The 12304-nt window shown below is 34.9% G+C and overlaps 1 protein-coding gene across 4 annotated transcripts in view; it reads right to left on the reverse strand.

Annotated features, from left to right (window-relative positions):
• Positions 1 to 12304, reverse strand: part of LOC104905135 (uncharacterized) — a 44908-nt gene that overhangs the window by 14266 nt on the left and 18338 nt on the right. For 3 of the 4 annotated variants that reach the window (XM_048646842.2, XM_010693585.3, XM_057390905.1), the window contains exon 4: positions 6682 to 6717. The exons of the other annotated variant lie outside the window; for it this stretch is intronic. In XM_048646842.2, the coding sequence (XP_048502799.1) occupies positions 6682 to 6717 (36 nt within the window). The remainder of the gene's footprint in view (positions 1 to 6681; positions 6718 to 12304) is intronic. 4 annotated transcript variants of the gene reach the window in all.

Below are 12304 nucleotides of genomic sequence, written 5' to 3' on the forward strand. Positions count from 1 at the left end.
ATTGCCAATTTAATTTAAGCCGTGCACTTTCCTTCTCACTTTATTAAGTGTGTGATGGCTTGTATCACAACTCCTAAATTTGGTCTTCTCATTGATGGTAGTACATAAGGTTATTTCCTAGCAAAAATGGGATTAAGGCGAGGAGATTTGATGTACCCTTGCTATTTGTTATATGCATAGATCATTGATCCATAATTATGGCCTACATGAGGGAACTACAACTCTACAAGTTCTCAGGTTACCCTCTTTGCATCTAAATCATATCTACTTTGTAAAAGATCAATTATTGTTGTGTAAATGTGATGCCAAATCTGCCTATTTTTATGGAGGCTTGAAATTATTTCAAGGCAAACAACTCCAAATCTGCTCTCAATTGTACTGATATGATTGATAGTGAAGCTCAAAGATTCCAACACATCTCTGGGTTTAGTAAAGAAATAACTTCTCTTCATATACTTGCGAGTCCTATTAGCTCAAAGAAGCTTAAAGCGACCGATTGTGAATCTCTAGTGGAATAAATGATTATAAGAATAAGATCATGAAATACAAGGAAACTTCCTTTGTCGGACATGCCCAACCTCTTAACTCTGTTCTCATGAGTATACACAATTACTTGGATAAGATGTTTATTTTCCCCTAACTGTAATAAAGATCAACAAGACTCGTAGACATTTTCTTTGGCAAGGTTAGGCTTCAGGTGTGAAGAGTGGCTATGTAAAGTGGAATCCAGGTAATCTTGGCTTTAGGAACATCAAGTCATAAAATCTGGTTTGTTGTAGAAAAATTAGTTAGGTAGCTAGGCATACTAGCATACACAAGTATGATTTATGGGTCAAATGAATCCATGCTACATATATATCAAACGTCATAATTAGTGGAGTTTTAATGTTCCTTCAGGTTCTAAGCTAGGTTGTTTAGAACACTTATGCAAGGTTATGAATGATCTCAGGCAAATGAATATGCAAAATTGGGATACCACTAGAACTTATTCCATCATAATAGATTACAGGAGAAGTAGTTTGGAATACTTTGCCTAAGCACAGTAATACTGTGGCTTGGAATATAGGGCAGACTACAAACAAGAGAGAAAAGTGAAACTAGTCAAGTTTAAACCTTGAGAAACTTTATTGTCAAGTTTTCTCTCGGTGCACGATAGCTTATCGTAGCCATGACAAGAAATTTTGGGGAGAAATCTCAGAGAAGTAATCGTGGAAAAATAATGAAAAAGCTAAGGGTCCATCATCGGACTCCCAAGCTCTTAGAACTCATTCAATGAAGGAGATCATGGGCATTGAAGCACTGGATTTTGGACTGGGTATTGGAGAATATTTGAAGCTGCAATCATCATTGAATTAGTTGAAACAACAATCTGAGACATGTCATACCTTCAATGAAGGTTGCAAACCATCCATAATAGTTATGGTCATCGTTCTCAACCCGAACAAAGTACATGCACCATGTAATCTTATCCCGATTTTACAACAATTTGATAATGTATTTGTCAAAGATGAAAGGAAGAAGAAATGGAGAATGCAGATGGAATTATAGGTGAAAATGTGAATAGAATGAATGTAATGTATGGTGGAAATGAAATTCAAGTTGTTCACCTTGAAATGGATGATATCCAAGAGAAAACTGAGTTTCGAAAATCATCGATTATTTGTTATGACATTGGATCTAATCCACCTATTCAAGTGATGGAGGATAATCTGCGTCGAGTTTGGAAATCCTTAAATATTGATAAGGTGGCAATGGTGAAGAAGGAAATGTTTCTTGTTCGTTTCCATGCCATGGATTCTAGGGATAAGGTCTTAGAGGGCCATTACTTCTTTGACAAAAAACCTGTGATTATGAAACCCTGACACCCAAAAATGGATTTTGAATGAGAAGTTGTGAATACTCTTCCTGTGTGGATCCAATTGAGGTTGAATTGAAAGTATTGCGGAGAGAAATCACTTCATAAAATTGTATCTCAATTAGTTGATCTGATTAAACGTGATAAAGCAACAAGGAAAAGGGAGAAATTGCAAAATGCGTGTGTTTTGATTGAAATAGATATTGATCAGAAGTTGCCCGATAATATCAATTTCTAGAATGAGCATGGATGCTTGACTGAGGTGCCTGTTATGTTTGAATGGAAACCAACAAGGTGTCAGAATTGTAAGCATTTTGGCCATGTTGAGCAAGAAAGTAGATTGAAGAAGACTAAGAAAGTTTGGGTTCTTAAAGTTCAAGCTGAAGGAACGAAACCTAACTGAACTTGCTATAATAACACTTGTAGGTGTTTCAACAGAGCCAATAGTAGATCTTGTACATGTAGAGGTGGATCCTGATGGTTTTCAGAAGGCTTTGATGCCTATCAAAGTCAGGGTATCTAATGTTACTATAACCAAGACACAAAATCTGTTTAGTAAATGGACAAAAGTGGTCTTAAACAACAAGTAAGAAAGGAAGGGGAGAGCCTCCAGGAAAGAATGGACAAAATATTATGTTGGAACGTGAGAGGCTTGAATAACATCAATAAGCAGAATGATGTACAATAATATGTTCAAAAGCTTAATTTCGATGTTGTTAGTCTACTGGAAACAAAAATAAAGGCCCATGATATGGGGAGACTGTATCAAAGGGTTTTCGAGGAGAAGTGCTTTACTAGCAATTTTAGTCAACATGATAGTGGTAGAATTACTTTAGCTTTGAAATCCGAGAGTTTTCAGGTAACAAACATTAAAGTTACTACTCAATTGCTGCATTGTTATTTGATGCCTAGTAGTAGTGAGTTGGTTTCTTTTGTTCTTTTATTCATGCTTTTAATGAAAGAAGTAAAAAAAAGGAATCATGGGAGGATCTTAAACAAGTTTATATAATCAAGATGCTTGGATCATGTGGTGATTTTAATAATGTTATGCACACTGACGAAAGAATAGGCTCAAGTGTAAGAGAGTATGAGATGAGGGACATGATTGTTGTGTGAGTTTCTGTAACATGAATGATATTAAAAGTTCAGGAAATTTCTATACCTAGAATAACAAACAGCATGGCAATGCAAGAATTTTTTAAAAGCTTATAGAGTACTTTCCAATCAAGCTTAGATAGATTTGTTCCCTTCAGCTGAAGCTTGCTTCATGAATGAAGGGGAATTTAACCATATCCCTACATTCTTTTCTGTATATGCATATGATGGAAGGGTAAAAGACCTTTTAAATACTTCACAATATGGAGAATGTCACCACAGTTTAAAAGATGTATTAGAAAAGCCGGAGAACATAAGTGTAGGGGACAAAAATGTTTAAGCTGGTAAAAAAGCTTAAAAATGTGAAGCTTGCATTAAGAGAATTATGTAGAGATGGTTATATGAAGATCCATGCTGCTGAAATAAAATCCTAACATAAAATGCAAGCAATCCAAGCTGAATTGGATATGCATCCAGGGGATCATGATGTGGCTGAAGCTGTCAAGGATTACCATTATAAGCATAAAGCTCATTGGGAATTTCTTTCTCAGAAAGCAAAACATGCTTGGATTAAGGATGTGATGAGATCACATCCTTATTCCATCAAAGAATAAAAGCTAAAAGATTGCGGAACCAAGTCTATTGTATATATGATGAAAAAGGGATTTGGCATGTATCTACTGAAGCTGTATCTAAAGCTTTTTTGTTTTACTATGAAAAGCTTCTAATTTCAAATGAGGGGATGAAGACGGTGAATGTTCAGCTGATTCGAGAGGGGCCTATAATCACAGTTGGGGAGGTTAAGAAGGCCTTAATGTCTATTTCAGGATACAAAGCTCCCAAACTGATGGTTTTGGGTCTCATTTTTATAGAGATGTCTGGTCAATTGTCAACAATGAGGTAATTAAAGCAGTTTTGGATACATTACAAGGAAGAAAGATCTTAAAGGAGTTGAACACAACTATAATCACTCTTGTTCCTAGGACAAAATTTCCTAAGAATGTGAGTGAATTCAGACCAATATCATACTGTAACACCTTGTATAAATGTGTCACAAGGTTATTTGTGGGGGATTGAGGAAGATTCCGTAGATTTGATTATGAAAAATCAAGGAGGATTTTCGTACATGGTAGATATATTTCTCACAACATCATGGTGATTCAGGATAGTGAAGCATTTTGGAAGGAAAATGGTAAAGCCTAAATGTCTATTGAAGATAGATATTCAAAAGGCCTATGACACAGTTAATTGAGATTTCTAGAATGAGATGATGCAAGCATGCATTAGGCTTCCCTAATACCTTTATTGAACTCATAATGGAGTGTGTTACCAGTCCTATGTTTTCCTTATTGTTAAATGGGAGTATGAAAATTTTTTCAAGTTCTTAAGAGGGCTGAGGCAAGGTGATCCAATTTCACCTTTATTGTTTGTGCTGTGTATGGAACTCTTGTCAAGAATATTGACTAAGTTGGGTGATTTAGAGTAGTTTTAGTTTCACTCTAGGTGTAAAGAAATGAAACTCACTCACTTATGATTTGCTGATGATCTCAGTATGTGTTGCAAGGGAGACTATGTATCTATATATATGTTATTAAGGGATTTTCAGCTGTTTTCTGAAAGCTAATATTGGCAAGTATGCTTTTCACACATGTGGCATGAATGGAAGAGATGAGTAGAGAATCTTCGAAGTATCTGGATTTCAGAAAGAGAATTTACCATTTAGGTATCTTGGAGTGCCTAAATGTGCATAAATGTGCAAAGAAGACTTCTAATGCACAATGTGAAGCTTTAGTCGAGGAGATAACTACTAGTACAAGAGTATGAAACTCAAGGAATTTATCTTACACAACTAGAGTTCAACTAGTTAACTCTGTACTTTTGAGCCTACATGTTTATTGGGCATATGTATTCACTTTACCTAAGAAATTCCTAGTGTCTCTTTGTCCTCGGATCAAATGTGCTCTTCTAAGGCAGCTAGAAGCCTGGGATACAGAGATATCATAAAGTGAAATATTGCCAGTCTAGGTAAATATGTATGGGAAATTGAAACTAAGCAAGATAATATTTGGATTAGATGAATTAGCTCGGTCTATTTGAAGAGTACAAACTGGTGGAAGCTGGTATTGGAAGAAGATTTGTCATGTTAAAGAACATATCAAACAGATACACTGACAGGATGAATTCAACTCATTGGAAGATACTCAATCAAGGTTGTGTATGAGAAGCTTATAAGTGAGCAACAACATGTGTGTTGGGATAGAATGGTGTGTAACAGGCTTATTGTGCCCAAGCATAGGTTTATCCTATGGACTACATCAAGATTGTTTCAATATGGTGTGAGTCAGAATGCACTATGTCTTATATGTTGGAATTTAGAAGAAACTCAGTCACTTATTAACTGAATCTTTAAGGAGTTTGAAGACATGGCTTGGTGTCAATTCTGACTTAAAAGATATGCAGTGGCTGTCCAGGAATGTGCAGAGAGGGCGCATAACAAAATTCCAAAAATAAGTGATTTTGCCACTTTAGCAGCTTTGATCTATAGTAGTTGACAAAGTAGAAACTTTATATATTGGCAACATTGTTTACCTTGTATTGCTACCGTTGTTAAACAATGTAAATGTATTGTTACGGCTAGAGTTCTTGTACTCCCTAAGAAGATAACTAGGAAAGATCAAATGTGGTTAAACACTTTATAATGGGTTAGAGGATTATTAGTCCATGAGCGTGTTTCCAATCCTTCTAGGAGGGATTACAACCTAGTTAGTTTGTCTCCTTGTTGGATTGTTTCAGATGTAATTTCTTGGTTTAATTAATCTACTTACTTAGGAAAACAAGAGAAAATTGTTCAGTTATAGCTGGTTATGAAAGCAAAAACTGCTATATTTGTGAGTTGGCCGTGGAATCCCACCACCATTTCTTCTTTGCTTTTTCGTATAGTCGGTTGGTTTTGAATGCCCTGATAAGATGGCTGGACATAACACCAAAGATAACTCTTTTTCCATTGGCTGCTAAGGAGTAGAAGATCCTACGTCAAGATAGGTGTATTTCCTATTGTACTTGCTACCGTTGCATGCCACATTTGGCTAGTAAAGAATGATGCTTTTGGCATTAAAAAAGTGCCGAGTGTGAATATAACTATTGCAAATATACAATACAGAGTTAAGTGTTAAGATTTAAGTTTTGCTTACCTCAGATAACTCTAGATTATGGGTAGATAGGAAATCGTTAATTATTTGGGGTCGCTTGTATCCTTTGTTACTTTTCCTAGGTTCGAAAGTCTTATGACCTAAGTTCTATGAAGTAGGGTGTACATTTGGTTTTTTGGCAGGCATTATTATACTTACTAAAAACAAAAGTTTACTGTCTTTTTGGCATTTTAAGTTTTACATATCAATCATACCAATGTACGTAAAATTCTTTAATGTTATAGTAAGGGTATTGCTATTCTTATTTTCTGACGAAATGGTATTATGAAAGTTAATTATTAATATAGTAAAAATATTACCTTCTAACTAATTAAAATAGATACGTGGCTTAGTATCTATAAAAAACGGTGACAAACCATTTAATTTTGGTAGACTGATGAACTCATGTCATGTCTATAAAACAAAAACCAAAATTGTGAAATTTTTTATCTGACATTGCATCATATGTTTCATTGCCGATCCTGCATTGTTATAAAAGACAGGATCAAATTTTATCATTAAATAGAAATATGAGGAATGTACCTGTATTACACGATGAACAATGGGAGCACCTCCTTCCTATAAGAAAATACAAATAATAAATAAATCGCAAGAATACTTGAGTATAGAAGGAAGAGCATATGACCAATGTAGAAGCTATGTAAAAGGATGAATGACACTCTATTAGGAGCAGGGGCCGATCTATTAAGTAACAAGGGGTAGCATATGCTACCCCTTAAAAAAAAAAAAATAGGCTGGGAGAAAAAAAAATAGGAACAGAATATCTACAAAATCTAGCAAGGTATTATTGATATATTGCGTTTGTCGCGGTGGTAAGTGCAATATATTGAAGACAAGGAGGTATTAGGTTCGAGTTCCATGCGGAGCATTTTGTTGTTTTAGTTTTCTCTTTTCTTTATTTTCTTTTTACCTTTTTCTTTTTTCCTCTTTCTTCCTCTCTTTTGTCCTTTTCTTTAATATCTCCTATGTTTCAAATCTTTTCCATCTTCTACAATTATACTTGAATTTAAATAAATAATACTTCATATACTAACAAACTTTATTTTAATTATAGTTGTCTTTCATTATATTATAAATACATTACACTCCCCTAATTTCGAATAAAAAGGTTCAACCTTTTCTAAATCATATATTTTAAAGAGAACCTTTTTTTGATAAAATATCCATGTATTTTTCCATTTCCTACGTTATATTCTGAATATTTTTTTTTTCATTTCAAATTGTAGCTTTGAGTTTTTTTTATTCTATATTGCACCCCTCTGTTAAATCAACGTTAAGTTTTTCATTAGTTTCTTATTTTTAGTTTTTCAGACTTACATTATATGACAGAGAAATTCTTCGGCTTTAAAAGGGTTGGATACGACAAAGTAGTATGGTACGTAGAGTTTTTATGGAAAGAACTCTCTCATAATGTAAGTCTAAAGAATATAGTATTATGAACCATATAATAATATAGTATCATACAAAAGGGTTATAAGTGTAGGTTAACGTGAATTATATTCTACTATTATGAACCGTTATTTGGTTAGTTATATTATGCTACCCCTGAATGAAAATCCTGGCTCCGCCACTGATTAGGAGCCCTATTATTTTGCTTGTGTATAAATGTCATATTATGGCTCCCTAAATTTATATAAATTATTTTAGTACTTTATTTCATCCTCTCAATTTATGAGGGAGTAACCACTTATGTTAAAAGATACCTTTAGTAAAATTCTCATATATTTCGAGTTAAGTAGGATCCAACCGATCAAGATCATCAGGAGCCACATGCTCTCAAACAACATTAATAAAACTTAGTGATTAACCGAGATGTTGAGATATCTTAGGATTGCTTTGTTAGGATTCCTTCTTTGGTTGTATTCCTATTTTTTAGGCAACTTTCCTATCAAACACACAACAAAATATTCTCCTCTCTAAACCTTTTTGTCATGGTATCAGAGCAAGTTTTTCAATCCACCATTAAAATCTAAAATTGTAATGACCCTCCACCACCGCCGACAAAAATCGACCCTTCTTCCCCGCTCTTTCTTGGGCCACAGGACCATCCCGGAGATTCCTTACTCCCACAAGTCTTGGTCCTGATAATTATGCAGATTGGGCTTCCAGTATTCAGTTAGCCTTGGTTGCACGTCATAAATTTGGGTTTATCGATGGTACCATCCCTTTGTCCGTCCCTCCATGTACCGACACTGATTGGGAAACCATCAACGCTATGCTCGTGTCGTAGATTACAAACACCATCCCTCTTGAGGTAAAGAGTACATTAACTAAATTTCATGATCCCCAACGTTTATGGGATCACCTTTGTCAACGTTTCTCTATTGTTAATGAACCTCGCATCCAAAAAATAAAATCCTTTCACTAGTGGAAAAACGAAGAAGGGTTGCGCTGAAAAAGGCCTGTAGGGCTGCGCTTTTTGACAGCAGCCCTTTCAATAGCAGCCCTTCACTTTTTAAGTAGGGCTGCGCTACACAAGCGCAGCCCTTCCTACCAAAAACAAAAATTAAATTTTTTTTTTTTTACTCATATATTAATCTCACATTTTCTGAATTTTAACATTTGCATTAAACTTTAAAGTAAACCATCCAAATCCAGAAGAGAAGAAATTACGGAAGAGAAGAAATTATAGATCTACAATGCAACTAAACCCAAATATAAAAAAATTCGAAAATACTTAAAATGCCTATTTGGAGCCTTAAACGAGCTCGGGTGGCTTAAAAAGCCTATACGTCACGGCATAGCAGTGTGTTTGACTCATTGGCCCGTTCCGCTTCCGAAAAGGTATCACAATAGGCAATCGGACTCCGTCGGCATGATTAGTGCAAATCATTTCAGGCTTTTTGTCGCAACGTTTCTGGGAGAGAGAAGAGAGGATGAGAGAGAAGGAGGAAAGGGAGGAGGGACGTGAGAGAAGGAGGAAAAGGGAGGAGGGACGTGAGAGAGGAGAGAGAATGAGGGATAATATATTTGACACTACAAAAAAAATTGGCTATAGAGGCATATCATTTGGCAGACTTGCCTCTAAAACCCCCTTTTACCATCACATAAACATGGTTGCCTCTAACTATATGGTTTTTAGTGTCAAGTATATTCTGGTGCCTCTAAAGATACATTGTAGCATCAAACGAATGTTGGTTGCCCCTAAAACCATGTTTTTAGCATCACATGAATATTGGTTGTCTCTAAATCCATATTTTTAGCATCACATGAATTTAATTGTCTCTAAAGCCATTTTTTTAGCATCAACTGTAGTTAGTTGTCTCTAAAGCCATGTATTTAGTGTCTCTAAAGCCATTTTTTATATAAATTCAGTATTGACCGTATACTCGTAGGTAATATATAATACTCGTTGTTATTATCGTTAGTTATACTATTATAGCATATGAAGAGTCGATACTCATTAATAATCATTCACGTATTAGCTAACCTATATAAACCTACGATAAAATAGTTTCTTTATAGTCACATATATATACAAAGTTAAGAAAAGACCATAATTACTATACTAGTATTAAACTATAGTATAACATCAAAACAATTAAGTTAATAATCTTATAACTTATAAAGATAAGGGAGTGTTATGGTTGTTAATCTTATACTAGTATTAAAATGAGCTTAACTAATTCAGAAACGAATCAGAATGGGTGGGGGCGGAGCAGTTAAGAGAAGTTAACTAATCTGGTTTTAAACCGGATCAGATAATAGTTAACATATCCGGTTCAAGCTGAAAAACAGATCAGTTGTTGTAGGTAAATTGTCAAATTTTCAGCTCAAAACGGATCAATAAATAAATTTGGGCATGTTTTAACATTGTTAACTGATGCAGTTAGGTGATGTTGACCGTATAAATTAGTATATATATATATAGTGTATGCAAAACATGTTCCATGTTTGCTGCAAAGTCAAACTAACTTAACTTTCAATCTACATACTGATCAAAGACTTGTCCAAACAAGTTCAGAAATATAGGAAAAAATATCATGGTGAGACATTGATAAGAAGATCTACAAATCTATATTGTGCAATGTTAAAAGAATACAACATATCCTGTTTTGTCCTAAATCATAGACCAACTATCACATAGCACAAAATAAGACTTATTTCCTAAACCATTGACACTTGAAGCACTTTCTATATTCTTCAAATTTCTCCCTAGATACGAACACCTCTTGTTTCTCCACCCTTTTCTATTTTTTCGATGCATTGTCTTTCTTAAATCCCTCATAGTCATAGGAAGCTTAGTGAATTTCCAATATAATCTTCCTCATCCAAATTTCCAATATAATCAGCACAATTTTTTTTTTGAGGGGAATAATCAACACTATTTTTAACTAACCTCTTAGTGATAATAGAAGTTATGTATCTATTCTTGTTTCAAGTCTATTAACAAAAAAGTGGAATAAGAAAAGCAAGATAAAGAACTATTAACTTGGATACACATTCTTTTAGGGGTCGTTCGTTATCATTTTTTCTTTTCAGTTTTCATTTTTTTTGCAAAAACATGAAACAAGAAAAAGTGATTTTCACTTTTTAGTTGTCAGTTTTCAAAATCTCAATGTTTATAATCAATTTGACTAATTTTTTATTCATTATAGGACATATATCATATAGCTTTGAAAATCAAAAAAAAAACCAAAAAATATAAAACCACAATAATACCGAACGGGATGACAGCTTTGTTTTTTCCTAAAAAAAAGAAAAAAAAAAGTTTATTAAAATACACATCACAAGCAAAGAAGCGCTAACCCAAAAAGAAAAAACAAAATATATCTTTTTTAGCCCTCCAAAATTTCAAAAGGAAGGCATTCAAATTAAACCCCACGATCCACGTCCACGATTCCACGAGATTAACAGTTGTGAGACTGAGAGTTCATGTATATCGCCGAGTTGAATTCCTCCACTGCATCAAACACCACACCTCTTATTCCACCGCTCGTTATCGGCCCTGCCACATCTAAAGCCGACGAGTCTTCCCCCTGCCGCGCCTAATGCCGAGGCTACTGCTGCCATCAATTGCCGCACCAAACTTCTACCAATTAGGGCTCCGCTGATTGTTCCACTGCCACCGCCTGCACTGGTTCACTGCTGCCGCCTGCTCCACGCTACTGATACCATCAATATCCTGGTGAGTTATTTATCTTGTTTTACATTCTTTTAATGATCTAATCAATTTTCGTTGCCCTAATTTCGCACTCCACACTTTCAGCAAACCAAAGAGAAGAAGAAGAACACTACTGAAACTCAAAAACACCCAAAATCAAAAACCCTAAAATCCAACCTAATTCATAGTCAATGGAGAACCACGAAGAAACAAGTTCAGGTAAGATGATGGATGAGATCTACGCTAATAGTGACGAAAAGCAGCGTCACAGACCAATCACAAGCGCCGAACAACTTGATTGTGTGAGGACCCTTTCGCTTAGCCGTGACTCCTTCGCCTTCGCCATCTCCACGCTTCTACGCCATCGTTGTTTGAGGACCCTTTCGCTTAGCCGTGCGTCAGGCTCACACATGCGGGCCTCGAGAATCTCATACGCTCTTGGAGATTACTGATCTTGGGATTGGTCTTCTTGCTACCAAGTATTTGGGTTTGAAATTCCTCGATGTATCTTCCCTCAAGGTTAGTTTTGACTTTTGAATGGGTTGACTTGATAAACATGGTTTGTGTTTATGATTCTGATTAAGTTGCATTCTTTATGGATTTTCGTCTGTTCTCGTTTCTTTAGTATATATATGCTAATTCCAATTGTATTTGAAATTTGGCCATATACTCTATCTCAAAATTAGCGGAATTGATAGATTGGTATAAAAAGTGCTAAGGTGAAGAAGTTATAGTTATGATGAATGTTAATCTCAAATACACATGTAGAAAAGTCAAAGAATTTACAAAATATGTGAATCAAATTAATTTACTAAATATGCATGAAGCCCCATATATACATTAGGATAGTCTATGATTATAAGATAAACTCAATTAAAAATGATATATAAAACTCAAAACCAAGTTCTCTAGCAGCTATGACAAAGGCTACTTCATCAGGTGATTCAGCTTCATAAGCAATTAGACTTGTTTCCTCATGGACATAATGACCGGTTGTGTGGCAGATTGCCAACACCCTAAAAATGTTTTGTTTCATATCTG

The sequence above is a fragment of the Beta vulgaris genome, chromosome 1 (genome assembly GCF_026745355.1).
Source record: "Beta vulgaris subsp. vulgaris cultivar EL10 chromosome 1, EL10.2, whole genome shotgun sequence".
Lineage (NCBI taxonomy): Eukaryota > Viridiplantae > Streptophyta > Magnoliopsida > Caryophyllales > Amaranthaceae > Beta > Beta vulgaris.